General features: G+C 41.1%; 3 protein-coding genes across 10 annotated transcripts in view; 1 reads left to right on the top strand and 2 right to left on the bottom strand.

The window, feature by feature from the left end:
- Nucleotides 1–2,415, bottom strand: part of spire1b (spire-type actin nucleation factor 1b) — a 36,623-nt gene extending 34,208 nt beyond the window's left edge. For 6 of the 7 annotated variants that reach the window (XM_037075836.1, XM_037075839.1, XM_037075840.1 and 3 more), the window contains exon 1: nucleotides 1,763–2,415. In XM_037075836.1, coding sequence (XP_036931731.1) covers nucleotides 1,763–2,147 — 385 coding nt within the window. In that variant the 5' untranslated portion in view covers nucleotides 2,148–2,415. The remainder of the gene's footprint in view (nucleotides 1–1,762) is intronic. The other variant, XM_037075837.1, reaches the window with a different exon arrangement.
- A 2,019-nt stretch (nucleotides 2,416–4,434) lies between these two features.
- Nucleotides 4,435–13,334, bottom strand: atp6v1c1a (ATPase H+ transporting V1 subunit C1a). The gene is made up of 13 exons (XM_037075736.1): nucleotides 13,177–13,334; nucleotides 12,495–12,656; nucleotides 11,807–11,874; nucleotides 10,067–10,152; nucleotides 9,181–9,275; nucleotides 8,982–9,073; nucleotides 8,708–8,806; nucleotides 8,498–8,566; nucleotides 8,234–8,326; nucleotides 7,948–8,041; nucleotides 6,919–7,016; nucleotides 6,648–6,774; nucleotides 4,435–5,141 (listed from the first exon to the last, which is right to left on the bottom strand). The coding sequence occupies exons 2-13, from the start codon at nucleotides 12,624–12,626 to the stop codon at nucleotides 5,043–5,045; spliced, it is 1,152 nt and encodes a 383-aa protein (XP_036931631.1). The 5' UTR covers nucleotides 12,627–12,656; nucleotides 13,177–13,334; the 3' UTR covers nucleotides 4,435–5,042.
- Nucleotides 13,335–17,345: 4,011 nt separating this feature from the next.
- LOC119006067 (antizyme inhibitor 1-like) lies at nucleotides 17,346–25,616 on the top strand. 2 transcript variants are annotated; one of them, XM_037074404.1, is made up of 12 exons: nucleotides 17,346–17,569; nucleotides 19,186–19,307; nucleotides 20,768–20,978; nucleotides 21,163–21,336; nucleotides 21,767–21,939; nucleotides 22,284–22,418; nucleotides 22,612–22,693; nucleotides 22,838–22,912; nucleotides 23,206–23,365; nucleotides 23,695–23,810; nucleotides 24,055–24,272; nucleotides 24,372–25,616. In XM_037074404.1, exons 3-12 carry the CDS (start codon nucleotides 20,877–20,879, stop codon nucleotides 24,484–24,486), a joined length of 1,350 nt encoding a protein of 449 aa, XP_036930299.1. In that variant the 5' UTR covers nucleotides 17,346–17,569; nucleotides 19,186–19,307; nucleotides 20,768–20,876; the 3' UTR covers nucleotides 24,487–25,616. The 2 variants fall into 2 exon arrangements, with proteins under 2 accessions (XP_036930299.1, XP_036930298.1); XM_037074403.1 differs by lacking the exon at nucleotides 17,346–17,569 and adding an exon at nucleotides 18,202–18,456.
- Nucleotides 25,617–25,797: the final 181 nt, after the last annotated feature.

Below are 25,797 nucleotides of genomic sequence, written 5' to 3'. Positions count from 1 at the left end.
GTCCCCCTATTTCATGCCTGCCTCGAGGAGGGAAATCTGTATGGGCTGCTGCATCTCACCTTATCTGAGAACAGAATGTATGTAGGCTATAATCTTTTGCACATTTGGTGTTTGATGTTAAAAAGAAAAAAATGTTTTAAAAAAACAGCGAACGTGTTAATCTTTGAAAGAGCAGCACTAATGCTGAAGCAATATCAACAATAAGGCAACATGACGGCTACACGGCACAACAGCTCAAAACAATCTTGACACGTTTAGCATGACATTACACGAGCAGCCGAGGAATAAAAGCCCGGGCTCCCCTCTCCAATGGTTGCGTCCACGCTCCTAAAAATAGCCCATTCATTCTGAGCATATAGACCTACAGGCCACAAACCAGCACCAACACCGTCGCAGCTGTGCCTCTCAGATTTTCTCAGGGAAGTTGATTAGACGGGGCGTTTATCAAATCAGAAGCCACAGCATTGACTCAGCAGTGTTGTGTGTTGCGTACTGTAGCTGGGTTAAGAGCACATCCCTCAGGCCCTCAGGTACCATCCATTACAGACAGGGGGAATAGATAGGCGTTCACTCAGGCTGCTCCTCACTCTGCGCCGTCTCACCGAATGTGATTACAGCCGGAGATGGACATGCCAGGCCTCGGTTCTGACAGGACTCTGTAATGCGTTTGGTTCAAGTGCATGTTATGGTGAACAGACACAACCATCACATGGCGAGTGGTGTCATCCTGCATTGTGTTGTCGTGGTTTGAACTCTCACCGATCCCTTGTTAGAAAGATTTGTATTAAGTGAGATACAAATGCTGCAGAAACAGTGGAACTCTCTTCCACCTGAGACACAAATTGACTTTAAAGCACAGTAAAGTCACTATAAAGGGACTGCACAGCCCCTAAAGGGATATTTCCAGTGTATTGCAGTGCTTTGTAATTTGGCACACTTTGCTGCCAGCACTGTCTCCTCTCACTTTCTTGGCTATTCTCAGCTTGGCAATAGAAACAGTGTCATTCCAGCAAGTTGTGATTCATATAGCAGCTTATTAATGATGGTTTAATCAAGGAGGGTTCTCATGTCATAGGTATTAGAAACCAGCTGATATGGGGTATGTTGTGGGGGGGGGACCATCACTCCACATCTTCTTGGTCTATTCACACAACATGGAAATTGACCCGGACCTTGATCCGATCATTGGCTGTGCACATTTCAGCCAGTAATCACATGCTGTAATCAGATGAAGCTGAATGAACAGGCTGATCTGATATGGGGTGAGAGGGTTGTTAATGAGAGATGGAGCCCACATGATGCAGCTGCACATGCCTTCAGTGAGGAGAAGACAGTGAACATCAGACTGAAAACACTACACCAGTGTGAGGGGGGCCATGCCAGTGAGAGCAGCAGGGGGCCTCTGATGCAGGGGGTCTTCCTTTGTTTATCAGAGACCAGGTCATGTGCTCTGGAGCTAAAACCCCTGGCTGTTGTTTTCCTGCAGCAGATTATAAGCACCTGATCTGTAAGAACATGGAAAGCCTCCACATGTGCAGCCGAAAAACATGTGCACATGCTCTGGCACATTAAATTGCTATTGGTGGTTACACACAAGTTTGGCTGTTGGGATTTTGTAGGCCGTGTTGTCCTCCTGGAATTTATTTAAGTCTTTTACATAAGAGCAATCACAACACCTCAGCCCCGTTATTTGAGATCGGAGGGACGGCCTGGCCTACATCCAAGTGGCTGAAGTCGCACTTGGTCTGTAATAATGTTTTACCTTCACGGGCTTGCTGCTCCACCCTCACAGACCCGTCTCTCTGGATCCTAACATCACCCGGTCCGGAGATCTTCCTCGGAGCCGCCGCTGATGATGCTCCGGCGGCGGCGGCGGCGGAGGAGGAAGAGGAGGAGGAGGCGGCGGAGGAGCTCCTCCTGCCCCGGTGCTCCCTCGCCAGCGTCCTGCAGCATTGGTAACACACCGCCCAAGCCTGTTCCTCGTTGATGGGCTGCCCATACAGCCTCAGTATCTCCTCCAACGTGAGACCCTCAGCTCCCGCTTCCTCCGTTGTGCTCATCGCGTTGTGATGCTGCTGCTCATCCCGGCGAGTCGCTGCAGCAGCATCCGTCAGCCCTCCGTGGTCCCCGCGTCGCTGCTCGGCCATCCTCTCATTATCTCAGCGCAGGAGGCCCGATGACGAGAACAGGTCCAGGCCGATATGCGAGACGGAACCTGGAGGCATTGATGCTCCCCTGCTCCTGCTCCCCGGGGCAGCAGCAGCAGCAGCAGCAGCAGCAGCACCGGTGGTTGTTTCCCCGCCCGCCTCGGCTCAGGTGTCGGTACCAGCAGTGGTGAGACGGTGTGTGGAGGTTGTGTGTGTCCGCTGCCGTCAGCCGTGTGCGGTGTTTCTCACATCACAACTCAGCGGGCCAGGCTCACTCCTTCATCACATGATCTCTCTCTCTCTCTCTCTCTCTCTCTCTCTCTCTCTCTCTCTCTCGCTCTCGCTTTCTCTCTTTCTCACACAAACGCGCGCGCGCGCACACACACACACACACACACACACACACAACGAATGTCCCTGCATCTGTCTCTGGCTTTTGAGAGATTGATTGATAGAGACACTGGCAAACTAATGATGCAATTTGAGATGTTCTTCTTTTCTCTTTCCATATTCAGTGTGGTTTATTCAGGTTCACTTCATTCAGATTGTGTAAGAGTCAAATCTGGATTACAAACTCGGTTAAGCAGGTAATGCTCCCAGGCCCCAGAAGCCCAGGGGCCCCATAATCCTCAGATTCAATGTCAAATGTTTGTAGATGGTTCATTTATCAACCAGTTTTTTACGGGAATGATTTGATTTGTGTGCATTGTGCTTACATGTAGATATTCTTAAATAAATAGTGTTTAATCAAATTGTCACATGCTGATCGGCACACAGAAATCTTGTCTAGGGTCTCAAACTGGATGGTTTCTGGCTCTAGAGTGCAATTCAATTGTGAATGCAAGTACATTACTCAAGTACTGTCATTTAGTACTATTTTGAGGTACTTGTACTTTATTTGAGGATTTTATACTTTCATTTTACTACATTTTGGAAGCAGATGTCGTGATTTTTACTCCACTACATTAATTTTATCACTTAAGTTACAAGTTACTTTGTAGATTGCATGCTGCTGCCCTGTTATTTTAAATCAATTTATTTTATTTGCAATCAGATGAAATTTTTAAAAAAATTTCCAACAGAAAAAAAAATTCAGATCTGATAATCGGCCATAGGTCAACCCATAGTATACTGTGCTATACATATGTAAATACATTTTGGATTTACCTTTACTTATAATTTTGATATTCTAGCACATCTATTGCCAGAAAACTAGTTTTGATACTTGAGTAGATTTAACCTTTATACTTATAGATAAGTATAGATTATAGATTTATCCGTTTATACTTTTACTCAAGTACTACACAAATGCATGACCTTCACTTTTATCATGGTAATATTTTTGCACGTTAACTTGCAAACGTTGCTCAAGTATGACTTTTGGGTACTTTTTACAAGACTGCACTTTCATCACTCTTATTGGTATGTATCACATTATTTCCATCATAGATCTGTCAATCTTCAACCTAAGCAGAGGTTTTAGTTTTCTTTTATTGATATTAATTGTGTCCCATTGCTGCAGTAGCATTGTCTCGTTTTGAATTGTTGTGATTTAGATTCAGCATGTTCCTTGATGATTTTATTCCAGCAACATTTCCTATATTGTTTTCTGGATTGTTTTATATTGTATTTCATAGAATATGTGTTACCCAGTGCTGCCCTGGTTCATCCAACAGATTGACTCCTAATCAGGCACATTACAGACACCTGAGTGATGGGTGGCTGAGTGGCTCTACCTCAACCAGTCACAACATAATAGGGATTACAAGGAAATGCATTAATAAAAATGAGCCAGTTACATAACACCAGCAGGGGCACTTGACATAACCAGCACCAGCACTGTTGGTACTTGGAATCTAATTTGTCACTTCTAACAGAGTATTTCTATAATGTGGTGAGGGTATGCACCAAAACACTTAAAGCACATTGAAACATACAGGCAGCTCATCTAAAGTGTATTCGGTGCCCTCTGCTGGCTGTTGTCATCTGCAGCTGTGCTCCTTAATGACGCTGTAGTTTTCTAGTTGCTCGGTGGATCACAAATGAGTTCTGCTTGAAGAGGAACGTTTCTGGAAATTGCCCGTGGCGCTGCATGTGATCATGAGTCACCAGGAGGCTTCACAGAGGATCATTCTTTACTACACAGACATGCTGCCTGAATCTCTTCTTCATTTCTCTCAACATTTCACACCAACATCCTACTATTCTCAGTTCTCTTCCATCAAGAAGAAGAAATAATACACACATACCAGTTACACATTAATCAACTTAAAAGACACATGCGATATGATGTATTCACCAATCATATTTATTCAATCAATGGTTTACATGATACTCTGATACAGATCTCTTTATGACAGCAAATATACACAACATAAGACAACGCACATTCATTTAACACCTCTGTTGCACGACGTCTGCACAGGTGAGCCGACAATCTCAGAAACACGCACCAGATCTGGTTGCCATGGGTACAGTGATACCATTTCCCATATGTAAACACAAATCTCTGAACACCGACACATAAGATGCAGCTATCAATACACACCAGCACATGCGGAATGACAGTAAAATGCAACTCTCCAGTAAGATACCTTGATCCAGTTCACATTTAAAAAAAAAAAAAAAGGTTACTCATCTGTGTGACATGAAAAGAAAAGAAAAGAAAAGAAAAGAAAAGATGTAAACAAAAACAATTTTTAAAAGGTTTTTTTGTCCCTTGGTTATAAAAGTGGCAGAAGCTTGCTGATGAGTATTTTCACCACAAGGAATGAACATGCAGCATCGTGATTCGCCAGCTGATGAGGAGAGGCGGCGGTGTGGAGACTGACAGTGGGGACAGGGGAATGGGGGGGGCGTGTACCAACACTCAATATAAAGAAAATGTGGAAAATGTTAAACTTTAAAGTCCAACAGGTTGCAGTCGATCTTGTAGTAGACATAAGGATAATACTCCTGTTGGCTCAGGTTCAGCCCTGGGATATCCATCGCAGACTGGAAGCAAAAAGAGTGCAGGCTGTTAGTGTGTGAAAGCCACTTTTTGAGTGTTTGGAGGTTTATCTGTAATCATCTCACAGATGAGGAGTTGAATGAATCACCGTAATGTTAACACTACTGTTCAGTACAATGCAGGCACACTACATTGAATCCAATACTGAAAAATAAAACATTATCTGATGTGGTGCAGCAAAGGTTCAGGGCAGAGTTCTGAATAATTACTGAAATTAAATCAGTTTTTGATTTTTTTCATTTTTTTGATATATCCTGTACAGATAAAGTGTTATATTATCATGATAATAAAAGTGGCTGGTTGGGGGAGCCAACGTCGCAGAAAAAAATACAAGAACATAACCTATAGTGTCAAATGAGTTCGGAGAAAAACAGCATTCATGATGATGAAGGTCCTCAGTCATGGTAAATCTAGGCGCTGCAACGTAAGCAACTGGACTTGTTTCAGTTTCCTGAAGATGTTTCACTCATCCAAGAGGCTTGTTCAGTTCTAACTAACTGGAGAGGAGTTGGCTGGCTTTTAAACTCTGTGTGGGAGTGTCCTTACAGAGTCGTTAAGGACACTTGTGAGTCTGAGTTTAAGAGTCATTAGGGCCTGTCACCTGTGGGTCACTGGGAAAACTGGCCTTAACGTGGGTGAGCCCAGGTGTGAATAGTTGTCAAGCTGTCTGGGGAGAGAACTCAGTACAGCATTGTAGGTGGGTGATAAGTAATGTCTTAGGTCAGAGGAGGTGGCCTAAGAAATTACATATCACCCAATTACAATGCCACTGAAACAAGTCCAGTTTCCTACGATACAGCACCGGGGATCAACAGCATTTAGCACATAGCAAAAAAAAGGTTTTTAAAGGTTAGATCCTTATCATTTAAAGGTATTTACACAAACCTGTCAAAAGACCAGGATGACAAGACCAGCATCATGCCTCAATAAAAGGCCTGAATTATTTGATATGTGACTAGAAATACACACTGAAGACCTAAAATAGAGAGGGACACACCACCGCAGCTGTCATTTTTGTTGTAGTAACCACTCATAGCCACTGGGGGGAGCACCTATTATTCTCTGACACACAGGAATGTCTCACATCAACGCAGACTACTTTACACACTAATTTCACGCATAATGGACAATGAACAATTGAATTCAATCAAATCAAAAACAGGGGAAAAAAATGAGTGTTTTCAAGCAATGAACATCCAATATTCATTATGTGATATTATAGTATGTATAGTCATTTTGGCTGATTGTTATTTGGATCTATGCACATTTGTAATGGAGGTATTGTATCGAATAACATGTTGTAATAGGTATAATGTTGTATTGTGTTTATCATTTCAGTTACAGATTAAATACATTTTTAGATAGTATTTCTAATTTCTGTCATGGCAATCACTATGTTTTTATAGTTGCAAACACTTACCAGTATGTTGTTTTAGCACGTGCAGTGTTATTCTTGATGATATAACCTTGTATATAATCACAGTACTCACGTCAATGATTGCTGCTGCGCTGCTGTCCAGATGTTTGTACAGGTCATTGAGCACCTCCCTCAGCTTCTTCATGGTCTTTTTGCTTGGCTGCAGGAGCATGGCCTGAAAGTTCACCGGCAGCCCGTACCTGGAAAAAACACAATATATGAATACACTCATCAAAATCTTCTCAACTGCTGTTAATAAAAAGGATGTGAGCAAAATCAGATGATACTTTTATTTTTTGTTAGATGTGTGGGTGACATTAAGCTTGTATTTCTGAGCGCACTACCTTAGAACAGATTCCACAAACACCCTTAGTGCTTTAATGTGGATCCATGCGATGAAGGCCTCACTGAAGTTCACTTTCAGCCATCGTACGAGAGGGCCCTGCAGAGAAGAGATGCAGATTAGGGTTATATTCCTGTTTGGATGTGGCAGTCTTGAGTCTCGTCCAAACAGGACAGGACGTTTTATCTTGTTGCAATCAACAAGAAAAAATGTTTATTATCAAAACTAAATTAAACCTTTTTTTTTTTTTCAAACAACATTTCTATCTCTGTTCTCAGCTCTGCTTTAAAGATACATTAATTACAGCAGTGGATTTGCACAGTCAGCTTTTTCTGAATTCTGCTGCTGGCACAGCACTTTTTTTCTTCCTGGTTAAATTAAATAAAAATAAAAGATGGCTTAAAAACAATCAACCCAGCTACACAATCACAGTTGGAAGATGCCCAGAACAGCCACAGTCTGATCTGTTGGTCACTGAGCAGCTCAACTGGAGCAATTGGGGTTAAGAGTCTTGCTCAAGGGCACCTCCGTGGTGGATTTATAGATTCACCGTCTGTTCACAAGTTTGCATCTCTAACCTTTAGGCCACCACTGCTTGTTGCTCACTCGGTGCGATCAAAGTGTTTTTTTCTTAGTTAATTCTGGGTGTCTGAATGTTCGGTAAATTACCACTCGAAAAAAGCCTTTTGAATTTGAACCCATTACCTTTTGAAAAATGGTAACTTTGGTTAATAAAGGTATCTTTGCTGAAAAACAACAGAGCCTAAATCCTAACTGTAGGATGTAAGTGCTTAATGGCTGTTAGTTTATCTTCATAATGTACTAAAAATCGATCCAATGGCTGGACTGGAAAATAAAGTATGATTGGTAATATTGAAACAATTTGTATGGTAGATGATGAGCTACATTGTGTGCCAGGCCACTTGAGTGTTTTCTCAAAGAAATCAGCACAATGCCTTAAATTACCCACTGTTAAACTGTATCAGCGAGGACATTTAAGCAGAAAATTCTTTCCCGTTCCATCACTTACAAACTGCTTCTTCTTATCTGTGGAGAGCCGTGTCATCTCCTCTTTGTCTGCCTTCATCTCCTCTTCGTTGTACTGGAAGTCTCTGACTGTGAACCTAGAAATAAGACGTAGAGGGCAGAAAGCAGCTTTGTTTAATCACCACAGTGCTATATAGTTGATATATTTAGTCACGGCTATTTATTTTTGGAGTTTTGTTCATTTTCTCTTTTAAATACTTTTCAGTTGTTGTGCTTGTGATTGTCCTGTCCAGTGACAGTGTGTGTTTGCTCAGCCTAATAACTCTTACTTGTTCTCTCTGGCTTTGTGCTTGAAGTCATCAATAGCTTTCATAAATAGGGTGACACTAAACAGTCCACTGTCATTGTCTTCAAACAGCAGACTGAAAGAAAAGAAAGGTACAGATTACACTGCTGGTATTATACTAACAAACAAGATTAACACCAAAGTATTCACGGAAAAAAATCACCTACCAAAAACGCAGATATTTCTCTGGATTTTCATTCATAAAATGTGTTTCAGACATTTTATTTGACATGATGGCATTACTTACTTTGAGGATCGGGGCACCACCATCTCAGCCAGTGTTTCATATGTTTTCTGCCAGTCAGCGTATGCCGTCCTGAAAGAGCCAAAGACGAGGAGATGCTACGTAAGCATCCAATATATCTCAACAACCTGAACAACCCTGTAACATGCTTAGAAATCAGCCGTCAGTATCCAGACATGCTTTCAATACTAGCCATACTAGAGCAGCACTCACTTTGGTACAACTACCAGCAGAGTGATGAGGTACTCTGAATCAAGTACAAAGTCTTCCTTCTTGACAATGTCAGCAAGGCTCCTGGTCAGCAGGCTCCCCCTGGTGGCGAACAACAGTGTTACAATAACATGCTACAGGGCAAGAACGATTTTTTAAGATAATAGTTGAATAAGCTGGGGAAGAAGCTATTTGGTCTTTCCGACTTAGATGTAAACTGTACATTGATTGGCTAGCTACATTACTCCCTGTGAAAAGCTCTCAGCTTTAGACTTACGCATTCTTCCTCTCTAAGTTTTGCAGGTTTCCTTTCAGGTTGTTGTAAGCTGATGCCCGGGTCTTCAAGTCGTTGTCAATCTGGGTTACTTGCTATAAAAAGCAAAAAAAACAAGGTTTATTTATGACTGTCAGACAAAATACAGAGTAATATACCCTTTAAGACACACCTATTTTTCTAATCTTACTTAGAGACATACCTTTGAGATGATTTCAGAGATGTTTTTAAGTGACTGTTTGATGGGATATTTTGCCATGTCCCATTGAAATCTTGTGATGTAGGTGACAAGATCAACTAAAACAAGAAGACAACAAAAGACCTGTCAGGCTACTATCATCTTTTTATTGCATTATAGTAAGACAGAAGTTGAGTAAAATACATTACATGCTAAAGGGCTGTTACTTTTCCTTCCCAGGATTGTAATATATCCATCTCCGAACTTTTTGCAACCTCCCCAGATACAATGGAGCTAATGAAATGTAGTTCGTAGCAATGCAAAAGGACTTTTCTTTTCAATTCAACAGCAACAAGGCTTTCTAGAAACTGTGTCCCTGTTGGATAATCCATAGCTCTCACTGTGCAGTATTAATTAGAACTAAATTCAACTAGAGAAATAGTCCCAATGAAAACGGTTGAAAAGGTCTTTATAAATAGTAGTAGTAGCCTGGGCATCGTTGTGTCGAGTTGTTATTATCATTGCTGCCCAGTTTACTTGCTTGGCATTCAGTGTGTGCACAGGTATTGGATATTTAAATGTAAGACTGTTTCAAGATAACTTTTCACCAAATTTGAGACTATAGTATTAGATTCAACTGTTGGCTGTACAAATGAGGAATTCAGAGGAGCTTGACCCATTTTAAAAAATGGGATGAGCAAATGAGATTAGATAAAATTAAAAGTTAATCTCACACATTCAAATTTAAGACTATCTAATAACTTTTAAGAACATTTTTTAATTAAATCTAAGACATTTAAGGACTTTAACAGATGCCTGCAGACATCCTGTTCTTATATTCCTTTTGATAATCACAGCTTTTTCTGTGCTAAATTAATCGGCACACACTGTGTTGTAACCATCACTGTACCTCCGTTGGCCAGCAGGTTCTCCTGCACTTTGTCTCTGCTGTCCTCCAGCACATCGGCCATGTACTGAGCAACCTTCTTCACCACACTGTGAACAGCCAGGAGACATCAAAACACTGTGACCAACACACACTGCATGCACAGTTTAAACCCCACACGACCACCGCGACCTCACGCCCCAAATTTAAGACAAACATACACACACATCAAAAACTTTCACGTATTCTTGTTAAGGTATTTTCCCGACAAGGCGATTTTTTAACATGGCAGACCTGCAGAGTTAATGATTTTTAACCACACTGTACAGCAGCACATCAAAGCACGTCTGTGTCTTCTGTAGAGATGCCAGGAGAGACTGAGAGCCAAGTCACATCTCATGATGAAGTATACGTATAACTGCTGCTTTGGTTTCATTTTTACTTTCTAGCAGACATTTTTTTATCATTTCCATCCATCCATCCATCATCTGTACACATTATATGTACGCCGCTTAATCCTCTGCAGGGTCGCGGGGTTTTTATCATTTCATTTCATTATTTCCATTTATATCTATGTTGTCACATATTTGCCAGGACTGCAGGATATGGTGAATAAAAATACCTTGGAATTATTTGATAGATGTTGCCATATGATAAATGATGAGTGGGAACGATTGTTTTGGCGTGACAGTTTTTTTTTTCAGTTTTCAATGAAAAGGCTATTAAAAGCATGATGATTTGACATCATCACACCAAACAAAGATGTTTCGGACAACTGCAGAAGATTTGTAGACCAGAGCAAGTCAGCAGCTCCATGGCACTTCATTATGATGCTGATTTGTCACACAGTTTACCTATCAGAAAACTGCAGCTTTGAATTGTAATTCAAATATGTCACTGTGCTGATAATACATCAGTTAATTGTGCACACTCACATTAAGAGACAATCTCATCATTTTGCTATGTGCTTTTTGTTTGTAATCATGCTTTTTCCTTGGTGCGCTATGTATGTGACTTAGCTGTATATTTGTGTATTTTTGTGTTAGCGCCTTGTTCTGTGGGAAACAAAATTTCATGTCCATATGCTCTCTATCTAAGAATTACACAAACTTGAACTTCATATAATGACAAAGTCAGTGAAATAACTTGAATCCAAAATAATCAGATCAAAACAGGTGAAACTTTGAAACACTCATTAATTTAGGTTTTGTTTTCGTCCAGATAGTCTGGTTGGGTATGTCAAAAAAAAAGGAACCAGACCAAAGACAGACTGTAGTCAAACAAGTGAAACCGTGTTGCAAGGCGGCTCTTTCTCACAGTCTTGGAAAGATCTACAGAGGAAGCAAAACAGAGCTCAGCAGTAATGTCTGGGTGTGAGTTTTGGATGTCAATATTTCCAAAAGACTTTAAACTGCACTCAAACATAGTTGCGGCACATAAGTCATCAGGTATAAATATGACCAAAGAAAGAGCTGCTTCTCTGTCACCCAACTGTAAATTGCCAAGTTTAGACTGAGAAGCCTGCTAGCCTCAGGCCACTGTGAAATTCCTCATTGTTACAAGGTAAGGGAAGGGATTAGGGAATGGTAAACTGGCAACATCAGACAGTCAAGAGCGTTATAGAGGTTAGAGGAGATTTGAAAACACAGACTGTATTCAACATAATCGTTACAACCCTATAGACACACATTTAATCACTAAAACAGGCATTACAGATAGAAAAATGTACTGGTCATTCTAATCAGACAACAGCATGCGGCATACCTTTCAACAAAGGAATCTAATTTGGCCAGTTCATCCGACAGCCCAACCAAGACATCTAGTGTTCCCACCTGTATGTGAACACAAAAAGTCGAACATCAGCATATCAAGCCTTTTGACTCATCAGTCCTGAGATTTGGGTCGTTTTTAAACGGGGTCAGCAGGTTTGTGTTTAAACAGTGACATCTGGGGCTCAAACCGCCTACAGTGACATCCAGGGGGCCCTATGTGCTTAGGATGGCGCCTCTTTGTCCAGAGCAGTTCATGCATCGCTAACAGTTCCAGGAGAACATTACAGCCCCATGTGGCAGCAAGGTCAGCGGGGTTACTTCACCTTCAGCGAAGAGAGGAGCCGAACCAGACGAGCCGAGGCTCTCTGTGGATGAAAATCTCGCCGAACCGCCGCCTCACCATGCACGCAACGGATCGGTGCACAGGCTGCTTCCCGTACACACAGTCAGCTTATTCTTGACAGTGGATCACTCAGAAGGTGAGCAATTTTCATACGAGCCTTTTAAACTTTTACGTTTAAAATCAACATGTGACTTCTTTTTTTTTTTTTTTAAATAACAGATGAAAAAGTAATTATGACATTAAATTGTATTTACATTCAATGACCTTAATTCCTGCAAAGTACTAGCTCTGTGGTGCAGCATGGGAGAAAAGGTTGATGTTGGAAATGCATGCTAACCTTGAGATCTGGGATGTTGAACTTGTGGTTGGTGGAGAGGTTGTTGGTACGTGTGGTGGCTGCCATCATTTTGTCCCATGTTTGCTGGCAGGTCTTCTCACCAGGGGCAGAGATCAACCAAAACTCTGTCATGGTCACAGCTCTGGTGCAGCTGAGAGGAAACTGAGAGGAGAGGTCTATTTAGACTTATGCATGCTGTGTTATTATTCATCTCAACAGTTAATAAAACACTGAGAAACACTTAGTCGGTCCTCTTTATCAATAGCACTGATATGGCGACAACAGAGGTACAACAGTTGGGTTTACAATACATGACTTCATAGCTATAGCTACACTTTAGCTCCAGAAAGCTGCTGGTGCTGTTGTAATGAAATGCCCTGACACTGTTTACCACCAGGCGAGCTAACAGAAATGATGCTACACTAGCAACAAGTCCAGTACAGGCTGACGTTACTCTTTTGCAAACACTGCATAATTTCATTCCCTGGCTGCTTTCTGGCTCTACACAACTATATATAAGAATCAAACAGCACATATAAAGCGACGCCGTCAAAGATAAGATGGTTAAGGTCAGGCAATATCCACAAGGGATTAGCTACCGTTAGCCACTTAGCTTCGCCCACAACAACAACAACAACAACACCACAGGTGGACATTGCTGTTGTTGAACAGTGTTACTCACCTGTGAATACAAAATTTGTCCGTAAACTAGAAAAATAGAGCTGGTAATAGCGTTTCTACGGCTTGATAATGTTCATAGTTGCCATTCAATACAGTTGGTGAGGTCTCCTGACAGCAGCATCAGAGTCAGCTGATCTGCAAGAGGAAGCGGAAGGCCTCTCACACACTGTGCTCACCGGGGACTCAGCAGCGACCCCAGCTGGCGGGTGTTGCTCACTGCAGAGCAGGTAACCTTAGATGATGGCAGTGTAAGTGTGAATGAGTTTGATGCCCAGGTTCAAAGGCACTTCAGCAGGGTACATGATTGTGAACAAACGCGATAGAGGACTATGTCCTCCAAACAGAGGAGGGTTTGAACAACTGCGCCACACTCTATTTGGAACAATTGTGTCAAGATTTTATGAATGTTATGTAACAGTACATAGCTCAGTGGCAGCCATTATGATTTAGAATGATCAGGCTGGCATTTCCATGTCACAGTCAGTTTTACACAAACATATTAAAGGTACACTATGTAAGATTTTTTTTTGTTTTAAACAGTTCAAAGTTGTTTTCATATTATCAACCGAACGTGAAGAAATAACAGTTTTGGTGTCAATGACATCTATGTTTTGTGTTGCAGAGATATCTACTGAAGTTAACATGCTAACCAGCTAGCTCTGGCCCAACACTTTGTACCTAAAGAGGTGAGAGTCCGATAGGTCAGCTAAGACTGCTAGCTACATGGTTGATTTGGCTAACTAGCTAATTGCATTCACAGTTACTCTGGTGATGCTACGCCCCGCTTGTTTGGGGTATGATTTCAGCAGGTGGCCAGTTCTTTCACATAGCGCCTATAAAGCGAGACAACATTTTTCCATTCTTGATATGAAATGTAGCCAGATTTCTTTCATCGCACAGGATGTGATAAGAGCTCCATCCCAGACTTGAACGTCAGTCAAAATTCCAAGTGCATTATTACTGTATTAGACAGTAGGAGACAGGCAATATCAAATGCCAAGTCAGCAGCATTTGAGACTTCAGAGTTACTAAATTTAGGAAAGTCGGGTCAGGTTTCCTGACTTTGGGTGTCTCCTGCACAGAATCTGAGGAAAACGCCCCCAAAGGGACATGTTTATAGTTCAGTGGGTCTGGGGTTCATTGTTTGGGACACAATGCTTGGTCTGCCTGGAGCCAAACCTCGACATCAAATGGCAGGGTGAGCTTACCCATGGCTGGCAAGAAGCCAGTCTGTCGGGATGTTATCAGGACACACACACACACACACACACACACACACACACACACACACACACACACACGCCATAATCAGTCTGTCTGCAGAATGCAGACTACCGCTGAGAGTCTGGTGCGTGATGTTCAATAAGAGAGAAAAATGTTGTTTGAGCAACAAAAAGCACTGAATGGACAAACCCCTTTTTAAAAGATGCTTAAGCCATCTGCTCTCACGCACACCCTTTAAAACTTGCATGGACTCCTGTAGCTCTCTGGAAACAACCATCAACAATTTCTCATGCACTTTTGACTCAAAGTTGTGTTAATGGTTGCTGATTAAGGCCTTGAAATGTGGAATAAAATAATTAAAATAGCTTACAAATCTTGAAGCGTGGAAGGAGGAGTATTGCCATCACCCTTTCCTCTTCATCCATTCATTTAGACAAATGCTGTCTGATTTTCTTTGCACAACACAAGTTTTTATTGGCTCACTTGCACTTTCCCCCGAATTTAGGTCTCTCTTTGCTTTGCATACACTGTGTCACTGTACACATCCCCAATTTGATATCACCTGGACTACAGTGACCTACTGCTATGAGAAATGGACGCTCACTGACATACACACACATACCCTACATCCGGGAGTCTACCATCTGATCATAAGGTTCGAGGTTTTGTATGTGTATGGAGCACATGACCAAACATTATGGGGAGAACAAATTGTTCCCCCTTTTTGCTGGGGACCCCTGATGAAACCCTTTCAAGGATCCTGCTTTGACAACCACTGGCCTATGTAATACTTATGTAATACTTAGGATAAGCATACAGAATGTAGGCTCTATCTGTGCAGGTGCCCACACGCACAAATACAGGCAAATCCTGTTTGGCACTCCTCAAAAGGATTTACTTGCAGAATACAAATCATAGTGTCAATCAAATTCCATGGTAGTGTTCTTTCTCACAATGTTCTCTTACAGTAAACCATGTAATGATCTCATCTCCTGACAGAGTTATCTGGTGAACTCATTATAATGAATTATTCTGTAATCTATCTCGGCAGAAAGGAAACAAAGGTGAAATGTCCGGAATTTTTAGATTGTGTTATTGTTTGACCATCGTGGTCTATCTCGCTGTATCTCTCCACCGCTTTGATACTATTGTTAAAAATGACATGTGCTCGAAAAGCCCAGAGATAACGATAGTTCTTTATATGTGGCATAAACCAAAAATGGAGCCATTTTGCATTAATATTTGGGTGTGTTAAAAAGATTGCAGTCTGTAGTTGCAGTTATTGCCAGGGAAGAAATTCACCGACGGTCACAGTGACATTGATTTAGCATATGTGCTCTGTTCCTGCAGCCTGTTGCTTTTATATTTCGCTGCTTAACATTCAGATCAGTGTGAGGAAAAGTTTGTTTGGAGTTCCTTTTTACTAAGCAACATTCTTTGGCAAAAAAAAGAGCTGCTGAGTGACCTAACAACACTTACAACACAGCGGTCTGTTGCGTAAGACCAATTCATGGTGGGGTGAACAAGTCACTCATGTCCATGTAATGATTATGTGAATTACTGTCGTTCAAATGTGAGGACATACTGTGGTGTTTCAGGTTAGTTAACTAAATGATTGTGTTGTATACTATGTATTAATGCTTGTTCATGACATTCATTTCATGCTTAAAAGACAAAGAGGGGGATCAGTTTTGTTGAGTTTGCCGCATTATTTTATCTTTTCATCGCTGATATATGTTGTTTATTCCTCTCTGACTGGAGGCTGGTGGTCAGTCGGGGTCGATGTGTGCCGGGTGTTTCTAATTCTGTGTGTTGATGTCATCTGTTTGCAATGTTTGCAAATAAGAATTCCTGCTGCACAATGCAGCCACTGGAGTATTTGCCCTCACAGTGGGTGGTACACATGTCTCGCTGTCGCATACTCGGTGGCTGCGATGGCTATTATGATCCAAACAATGGAAATCAAACATTGTGCGTTACTGGAAGCCACTTTAGATGCTATGCGTGATTAGACTTATATATACATGGTTGCATTTAGTGTCAGAGAGAACAGGCACAAAACACGGAACAGCTTTTGTGTTGCAGCTCGCGGAAAAGACGTTGCCTGCACAGCCTTCACAATGGACTCCAAGCAGCAGTTTTATTAGTGCAACAAACGCTGCTATTGTTTGTTTTTTCCCTGTTGGGTGCTCAAGGCTCATCTAACACTCTGAAGAATTCAACAGTAACACAAATTCACAAGTGTTCTGGTTAGTTTGTGCGAAAACAACACTGCACTGTGCACTGTTAAGTCATGCTGGCAAATCTGGATGGTAAAGATTTAAGTAGCTCTGTTGTTCTTGATTGACATATGATTTCAGTGGAAGTAAGGACTGGGTGGACTGGGTTAAAAAAAAAAACACGTGTTGAATCCTAAATGCCAGCACTGAGCAGTATTTAGCTGTGAGAACCTAATTCATCGGAAGTGTATTCTTAGGATACCTATGTCAGTGTGTTTATAGTCATCAAAGACTGCACTGCATGTCCCTCTCACTCAGTCTCGTTGAAATTAACTGAGCCAAGGGCACGTCAGTTGGCTGAGGACCGAACAGACACTGCTCAAAATGGACTTTGAGTCCAGGATACAGGCGTGAGTGGATCATTACACCAAACAGAAATTCAGAGATGAACTTAATACACATTTTCATTGGTATTTTCCCTCCACTTGTAAATCAAATCTCCCAATAAATTCTACTGTTATAATTTGACATTTGATGTGGGGATTTTCATGCCCAGCTCTGTTATTAATGTGGGGTCAGAAGAGAGCCAGTGAAAACACTTCCCTTCTGTTTACCTAACAGTAGCCGAGACTTCCTTGGAACCCTCCTCCTCCAGTGTCGAGGAGGGAGACATGCAAATGTATCTCCTTGGAAGAAAACACTGCCCCAGACCCTGAATTCTCAGAGGCAGGCTCAACTTCTCAAAGTCACAACAACAAAGGCAGAGGAGCAGAGAAATCCAGTTCAAGCTCGAACTTGGACATGCACCTTTCGACTCGTAACTCGCGGGACTGATGCTTTGCAGGTGTTGATTTAGTTCTGGGAAGAAAAAGGAAAATTCAGCAAACTTTATTGGACATCATTTTGTCCTCATTACTGAGCCATGGGGAACACGGTGAAGACATAACACAGGTAAATCTTGGAAATTGAAATTTGACAACAGCCTGTTTAACTAACAGTATATAAAAATCAGGTTATAAATGCATCTTAAGTCCACCAAGGTGTGATCTTGTTGCTGAGGATACATTTTTCTTTGACTGTTTCTGGAATATTTCCTGAAATTTTGTGGGGGGAAAGTGTAGAATGGCAAAACACGTCATAAGATTATGACTATAATTGTTGTTGTTGCGCTTATCATTACTGTTATCATTGCACGTTATGGTTGTGACTGATCATTGTAGACATTTATGGCCATGTTATTAAACACTCCACACGTCACTTCTTATGGTTATTGTCACACTGAGGTCGTTGTGTTTGGTGGCGCTGGTTTTGACAGCTCTGAACTCCGCCCATGTAAGAGGTGTCAAACTCCCCTCACTTTCAGCAGAAGGAAACCGGAAATCTTTTTAAATACTATTTGTTATTTTTAAATAATTTTTTAATCAGCTGTCGAAAAACACCTTTATTTGATTAAAGTGTAATTGTATTGTGTCTTTATCCTCACAGTGGCGTTTTGTATTATTCAAAAACGTTTCAATATTTCAGTGACGTTGCATTTTATTTTGATACTGTAACCGGATATTTGACTGTTAATTTACGTGGTCTTGTTGCTACCGTCTGTCGGTCCGTCCGTCCGTCTCAGCGCACACACTCGACCTCCACTGTTGCCTCCGTTCGGTCGTAACAAATGATCCGTACAAGCTAGCCCTCATCGGCAAAATCTCGAAGGACAATAACTCAACCCTGTCCACCACGTCCATGGCAGATATCCTTTTCTCTTTTAGTAACCCCACCAGTGTTTAAAAATTCCGCCTAAAAAGAAAAAGCGTTCTGTCCCCTCTTTTGGGTTTTCAGCAGACGTAAGTAACGTTAGCTAACCGCGTTGTTAGCTTGCTACTTAGCATGTTGTTTAATCATCCGAACAACGTAGCCTCAGTTTGCGGACAAGCCATAAATGCTAGCTATCCGAGATGGAATATAAAGTCATATTTAGTAGCATTGTTACTTTCAAAATTAGTAATTGACTATTGCACAACAACATATATCTTAGGCGAGATTGTGTGTTGCTAGGTAGCTAACGTTAAAACCCTTTGCTTACGTTACCAGTGGATGCGAAGCGACAAGTGAAGATGGCAAGCTAGGCTACTGTAGCTGCAACAGTAGAAATAAATGTGGTTTTGCTTTGGCAGAAAACCGCTTGGTTTTTGCTTAACAACGAGCGGCTATATGGTGTGTTGTGAGATGAGTTTGGGTGTTTTCATTCATAGCAGTGTGAATTCAACAATTCAAAAATGCTAGTCATGACTGCGGTAGTTCAGTTTACCTAGATATGGACCACAGTTTAAAAAAAGAAATGTTGGTAAGACTAAAAAACACCCATTGCAGACAAAGTAAACCATTAACAGTATGTGTTATACCAGTGCTGTACAATTCCACGCCCCCTGCTTATCAACGTTACCAACCACTTTACAGATTTGATCGTAAACACTGTATAAATGTTAAGATGGTGGGGTTGTTCTCCTTCTCTGAATTGTTTCTCTGTCAGTGACTGATTGCTGTGCTCTCTGGCCTCATATGTCCGTCTGCAGGTGTATATTAACTATCCAGAGGATCTAGGGGCAGCTCTATACCGAGAGCCATTCGACTTCAACGCCGAGCCACCTTGGGATCCTAGCTGATAGTGGACGAGTTCATCCCAGGACTCATCCATGTGAGTACATTTGGTTTAAATTACAAAGATTAATACATCCTCTGTTTTCCTAGTAGAAACGTGCAAATATCTGTTAAATGAAAAATGTCACTGTATATGTTCATGTGCTGTGAGAATTTATTTCAGCGTAACTATTTGACAGACGGAATAAAAAGGGTGCATCAACAAGCTGCATGCTCGACATGATTCACAAACAGTCTGTAGTTATTTTCAAGCTTGCATTTCAGATCTATTTTCAGCTCTTCTATTAAAATAACAGGACGTGGTGCTCCGGACTGCTTTTATTTGCAGTAGTTACTCTCTTGCCCTGTTTTGGTTGTAGTACAAGAGATTTTTTTGATATAGATATTAATCCTTTTAAAATGACTGTATTTTTTTAATGTTTTGTAAGATGTAAACTCCCCTAACCCACCTCTTACAAAAGGAACATGTTGTGAATGAGTGACATAGTTAGGCATTTTCTAAGTTACATACAGTCTTGGTTGATTGAAGAGAGGATTGTGTTGAGTCATCTCACTGCCTTTTTAAACCTGTGTACTTGCAGATTATTAAAAAAGAAATACTTCATTTTTTCATTACATTTTCTTCATAATGACATGTAGGTGGCATTGCAAATTTCCGCTCGGTTAATCGGTTTTTGTCTGACTGTCTCTCCATTATTATTCTACAAAACTTAAGATGTCACTGGTCATACTTCAGAGGGTTTGGTGGAAGAGTAAAACACACTTGCTCCTATTCAGACAGCACTGAAAAGCTGGGGCCAAAAGGTGTTTGTAGAAAGGACGACATACTTTGTTGTCTCGTGTGAACAAATGTAACCCCAGAGGTGTGTCAGCGTCTTGATCATCCTGTGGTTTCACTTCCCTTGTATATGCATCTGTCAATAACTGCACTTTTATGGAGCATCAGCCCTGCCTTGTCGCAGTTGTCAGCAATATAGCAGGCTTTCTAAGCACATTGTTCATCTCCTAAAGCCCAAGCTATGTCCCATCTGGTCCTGTCCAGACTACTGTGCCTCTCCGATGTATTTGTGCATCATTTGTGAAAGTAAAGTTGTGACACCAACGCCGCCAGTATTGTACCTTGTTTAATGCCATCAAAAAGAACCGTTACGGGTCACCAGCTCAGGGATTCACGGTGATTGTTGGCAGTAATTGATGGTAAAGTAAATGAACCCCGTGCCCCAGACTCTGTGTTTTCACAGCAGCTTTTCAGAAGAATAGGCCTCTTCCACCGAGCTATCCTGTAATGTGGAGCCTGCTCTCTCCTCTGATTGGGTGCTCACTGAAAAAAAACTTGTTTGATTGGGGATTTCATGAGAATGCTTTAGGTTCCAGCCACTGAATAAACTAGAAAAGAGTTGGACAACATGAATGAATATGCGTTATCCAAATATGATTTAATTGTTTTCCTTCTTGAATTTTTAAGTCTTATGCTTTCTTTTCTCTTTTTCTGTATAGTTTGTTGCATAAGTCTAGGACCCCAGGGGCTCGAGAGGGAACGAGCAAGAACACTTTGGACTAGCCACATTCTTTATGCCTGTCGGATTAGAAGAAAACGGTTGAGAGGATGAAGGGAATTGCTGATGAACCACAGTATTCTGTCGGCCTGTTGGAGGCAGGCGCAACCCTTGGTGACGTGATTGACAATCACATTTGTGAACAAACTTTGGTAAGGGCTCTCACTGCTACAAATATGAATGAACTTGAGTTTCTTTAGATTCTCTCAAAGATAGGTAGTTGGATTATTGTGTTGTTCATTAAATATGGTAAAGTTACTTGCAGCTATGCTTTAGCAAAATCTTGCAGTGTGTATTTTTCTTATTGATTATCATGTATGTTTCCTTCATCTTCAGTCAGAGAAGAGTGCATTCTTTGTAGCAGACCTGGGAGTTATAATGAGGCAGCATGTTCGCTGGCGAACCCACATGGCCCAAATTCGACCCTACTACGCTGTCAGATGCAACAGCAGCCCAACTGTTATTGAAGTTCTTGCTGCTCTCGGAACTGGATTCATTTGCACCAACAAGGTACTCTTTCAGAAACATGATAGATAACTGCTGTCAGTTTCAGTTTTCTCCACAGAAAAACACCACAGCTGCAGTCCTTCATAGTGCATAGGAAATTACTAGGTTTAATGTTTTTAAAGCAGTTTACTACCATTATTTTACACTGTACTAAATTGGGTCCAGTTATACCCCCCTTTCTCTACCAGAGCAGGTATTGGTACATTTATGTGGTTTATTATTACACAACTCATGGTCCAGAAGCTGTAGAATAGACACCACCCAGTGGTCAGTAGACCTCAGTGATGACCTGACCTTTTTGATATTATTTATTATCAATTTTACTACAGTGAACAATACTGTACGTAGCATCATGAAATGTTTGTTGACTAAATGTTTTAATAACACTGTTTTAAAGGAATACTGTTCTGCCATCTGTCTCTTTGTATTTCAGTCTGAGCTCGAGCTGGTACAGGGCCATGGCATTCCCTCTGAAGATATCATCTACGGAGGTGTTTGCAAACAAGTTTCCCAGATTAAATACGCTGCTAAGAATGGCATTGACCTCCTTGTGTGTGATAATGAAGCAGAGCTACGTAAGATTTCTCGCTGCCACCCCAATGCCAAGTAAGTGCTTAAAAAGTATTGGTGCCAGTGATCATGTGACCTGAAAGCTGCTGATTAAACTTTTCGAGTAATTGGATTTGTGCAAATGTGCCTTGAGTCATTAGAAACTATTAATCTTAGAGGATATCAGTATGTTTCCAATCTACTTGTACATTAGGATTGCCATTAATAAGAGGCTTCATGTCAAATCAAACTGTATAAAATTTGGTCTCAGCTGCATACATTTTGTGATTTTAATGTTCTAGCGTCACAACTCTTTTGAGGGGTGTACCCTTTGTGTTTTAACTCATCTGGTTTCCTTTTTTCTCGGCATGCAAGTAACCAAGAGTTTTAATTTATTTCAGACTGCTGCTACAGGTCTCAACAGAAGCATCCAGCCAGGATGATGAGATGAGCATGACTTTTGGCTGCTCCCTCAAGGACTGCAGGCATTTGCTGGAGAGGGCTAAGGAGTTGGGTGTGCAGGTGGTTGGAGTCAGGTGAGGCCTGCAGAAATGCAATATGGGTAGTAATGACGCACTTAGAGGGAAAATGTACAGAACACCCAGTAATTATTGTACCTCCACTCTTCCTTGAGCAAATGATTCAGTCCATCCTGCTACAGGATCAAAGTTATTGTGAAGGGTTCAATGTTTAATCATTAACACTTGTTCTTCCTTGCTCTGCCCTCAGGTCTCACATTTCCAGCTCCTGTGAGGTTGACCAGGTGTATGTTCATGCCATATCTGATGCCCGCTGTGTCTTTGATATGGGAGTAAGTAATGTTAAATCCTGCTATGGTGCTAGTCAGTCTGTTCATTTCTGTGATTCTGTGCTTAATGTTTTGAACACCTGTGACTGCTCCAGAAATACTCACTTGTGTTTTGGTTACATATTTACAAGCGTTTGTCTGCCTCAGGAGGAAATTGGCTTCGACATGAAAATCCTGGATATTGGAGGTGGCTTTGCTGGCACTGAGACTCAGCTGGAACTGGTCAGTGTCTAGTATGATTTTATACGTAATACCACTACAAATGACACAGTGGTCAGTTGACCATGTATAGGCAAGACTGGTGGAGAAATATGTCACAACATGGATTTGGTGATACCCATTGTCTCTGACTAGAATAGATTATAACATGTCACTTGTACTGCATTTGAAAAGCTTTCTCTTGAAATAATGAGAAGTAAATAAAATGTATTGTTACTGTCCAATATTCAAAGTGGAATGTAAAACTGATTTCTTAAATGACCTTCCCATTTTGGCACTTGTCATCTCTTTTTCAGATCAATAGTGCAGTCATGTCTATGGTGGACCTGTATTTCCCTCCTTCTACTGGAGTGTCCATCATTGCGGAGCCTGGCAGTTTCTTTGTGTCCTCTGCTTTCACTCTGGCTGTGAACGTCATCTCCAAGGAGGTGGTGGCACGGGATTGCCACGCACATGGTCTGTAGCATGATATTCACATTTATATATTTATTAAGATGTTAGGGCTTATTTACAAACAAGAAAAGGAATATGAGTGTGTGACTGATAACCAAACTGTAAGCATAAATTGACATGTTGCATTCAAATTACTTCAGCAGTTGTATACAGCAGGTTTCATGAACAATCTGCACTGCCATGTAAAATGTCCAGGACTTGGCAAGATTTCAACTCTTGGATTAAAAATGCATCAACAGCTGCACTAAAGAAACTAGACAAATGTGTGACCCATAAACCATAATATGAAACCAAATGTAAACCGCCAGTTTGAAATTTAATCCACTGAACAGATGATCCATCCCCCAACGAGGAGCCAGAGTTCCAGTACTACATGAATGAGGGAGTGTATGGATCATTTGCCAGCAAGCTCTCTGAAACATTGATTGCTGCTCCATCTGTTCACAAGGTGAGTATCCAAGATTCTCTATAGGTCAAGATGTTACCACATTCAACCTTTCCATATAAAGAATCAGATTTCAGGAACACCATTTTAAATATGTGTTTATATTGCTGCATTCTTAATCGACTATTTAGATTTGTCAGCCCAGACCTAAGCCAGTGGAATACATTTCACTAAAGTTTTCATCTCCTTTTGGTGACAGTGTGTGTTGGATTTGTCAGTAAAAGATCTCTGCTCTTTGTTTTAACAGAAGAGCACCCTGGATTCTTCAGTGTTCAGCAGCAGCCTGTGGGGCCCCTCTGGGGATGACCTGGACCAGGTAGTGGAGCACTGTCTGTTGCCTGAGCTCAACATTGGAGACTGGCTCATTTTCACCAAAGCAGGGGCCTACAGTCTGGGTCAGCCACTCTGCATCACCACAGACTCGCCATCAACCCCAGTATACTACGTCATCTCTTCTAGAGACTGGTAAGAACTTCAGTGGTGAGCTTATTTTAAATGTGTTTGTTGCGGAGTTTATAGATATGCAGATTTTGTCCTTGACTCATGTTAATTTTCCTCCACCAGGTTTGAGATGCAAGACACTGGTGTCAGTCATGAGGCTACACTGAAGAACTTCTCCTTGGTCCCTTATTTTCTCAATTCCTGCCAAACGGAGGCTGCGCTTTCTGTCCCAGCTTAGCAATCATTGCACCAGGAAGACTTGTATCTTTCCTTTGCTGGTTTCTGCTGCTTCCTCTGGCCCTACATTCCAGTGCGATGAAGTGAAATGACTGCGCAGATAGAGCTTGAATTTGCAGGGACCAGACCAAATTCTTCTCGCAAATCCACATGTAAAGTATAGTAAGTGATTAAACCAGGAACAACCCAAGTAGATGTTCATTTATATGCAACAAAATGGATGACTCCAAGAAGACGGATGCATTCTTCCCTTTGCTTTGGGCATCCCATGGCACTACCGTTTACAATCATACAGTAGACACATAATGATTTAAATGATTATATTTGACAGATGTATTATCTATATCTCCATTACTGTTGCCAGTCTTGTAAAGTAAGATGTCTATCCCTGAGTGAAGCACTGTATTTAAACAGAAACACAGTTCTGAGATGTTGTAGGCTGTTTTGCTAAAAGATGTGTATTTATAATTTTAATTGGTTGTATAGTTTATTTTGTGTGATTTTGCTTTCATGATAACATTTAAAATGTGTTGTTCTTCTCAGTGTTTTGAAATGGAAACTTGCATACATGGAGGCGCATTTACTGCGTGCCAGTGTGATCAATGCAAAGTGTCTCCATGACATCCATATAAAGTAGTGTAGTCTGCTCTGGTGTTAGTTGGGATGCTAATGGCTCAGTGTTCACCAGTAATCTGGTGTTTCAGTGTTTTTATTAAGTGCTGATTAGCTTGCTTGGACCAGCAGGTGACTGCTATGCCATCACATAGCAAAGCAGGTTTATTATACAGTATGTGCTGCAGATGTAACAAGGGAAGTGTTGATGGATAAAGAATCAGTTGACTTTGGAATGGAGACTTTCTAAAACGAGAATCATTTATAATGCTCAAACACTTGCTTTTTTGCTATTTCTATTGAATTTGTTCAAGAGGAATTCTTTTCAACATCAATGGCTGTTGAAAGAGCAATAGTATTTCCCAACTGTGGAAATATACTTATACAAGTGTGTGTCATATCTTTGAAATTGTCTCCCCATCTGTGTCTAAGGCATGATGAATTATTGGGCATATGTCTGTTTAAAACTTGTATCTGTGCTTGTCAACGTGAACAGTAATAAACACCTCATTGACTGGACTGTGAATCATTAATATTTAGGTTGGGTATGTCATGGTGCTATTGCAAAGACTAAATAATTAAACATTTTCAGAAATGCTTTGATAACATAATGTCTTCTAATTCTCAACCTGGAAAATATGATGACAGGCTTCAGTGGTTTTGGTTTGATGAGCTTAATTTCTGATTGCTCAAAATAATG

Source organism: Acanthopagrus latus, chromosome 17 (genome assembly GCF_904848185.1).
Source record: "Acanthopagrus latus isolate v.2019 chromosome 17, fAcaLat1.1, whole genome shotgun sequence".
Classification (NCBI taxonomy): Eukaryota; Metazoa; Chordata; class Actinopteri; order Spariformes; family Sparidae; genus Acanthopagrus; species Acanthopagrus latus.
This window is presented reverse-complemented; position numbering and strand designations above follow the sequence as displayed.

What these genes read in the sequence shown, in the direction of transcription:
- atp6v1c1a (XM_037075736.1), bottom strand. Translation starts at nt 12,626, where the DNA reads ATGACAGAGTTTTGGTTGATCTCTGCCCCTGGTGAGAAGACCTGCCAG. An exon ending in GTGGTGCCCCGATCCTCAAA is followed by an intron (nt 8,327 to 8,497) that starts GTAAGTAATGCC and finishes CTTTTCTTTCAG; the next exon opens with TCTGCTGTTTGAAGACAATG. An exon ending in TTTGTGGAATCTGTTCTAAG is followed by an intron (nt 6,775 to 6,918) that starts GTAGTGCGCTCA and finishes TGTTTTTTCCAG; the next exon opens with GTACGGGCTGCCGGTGAACT.
- LOC119006067 (XM_037074404.1), top strand. Translation starts at nt 20,877, where the DNA reads ATGAAGGGAATTGCTGATGAACCACAGTATTCTGTCGGCCTGTTGGAG. An exon ending in CTGAGACTCAGCTGGAACTG is followed by an intron (nt 22,913 to 23,205) that starts GTCAGTGTCTAG and finishes TCTCTTTTTCAG; the next exon opens with ATCAATAGTGCAGTCATGTC. An exon ending in CTGCTCCATCTGTTCACAAG is followed by an intron (nt 23,811 to 24,054) that starts GTGAGTATCCAA and finishes TTGTTTTAACAG; the next exon opens with AAGAGCACCCTGGATTCTTC.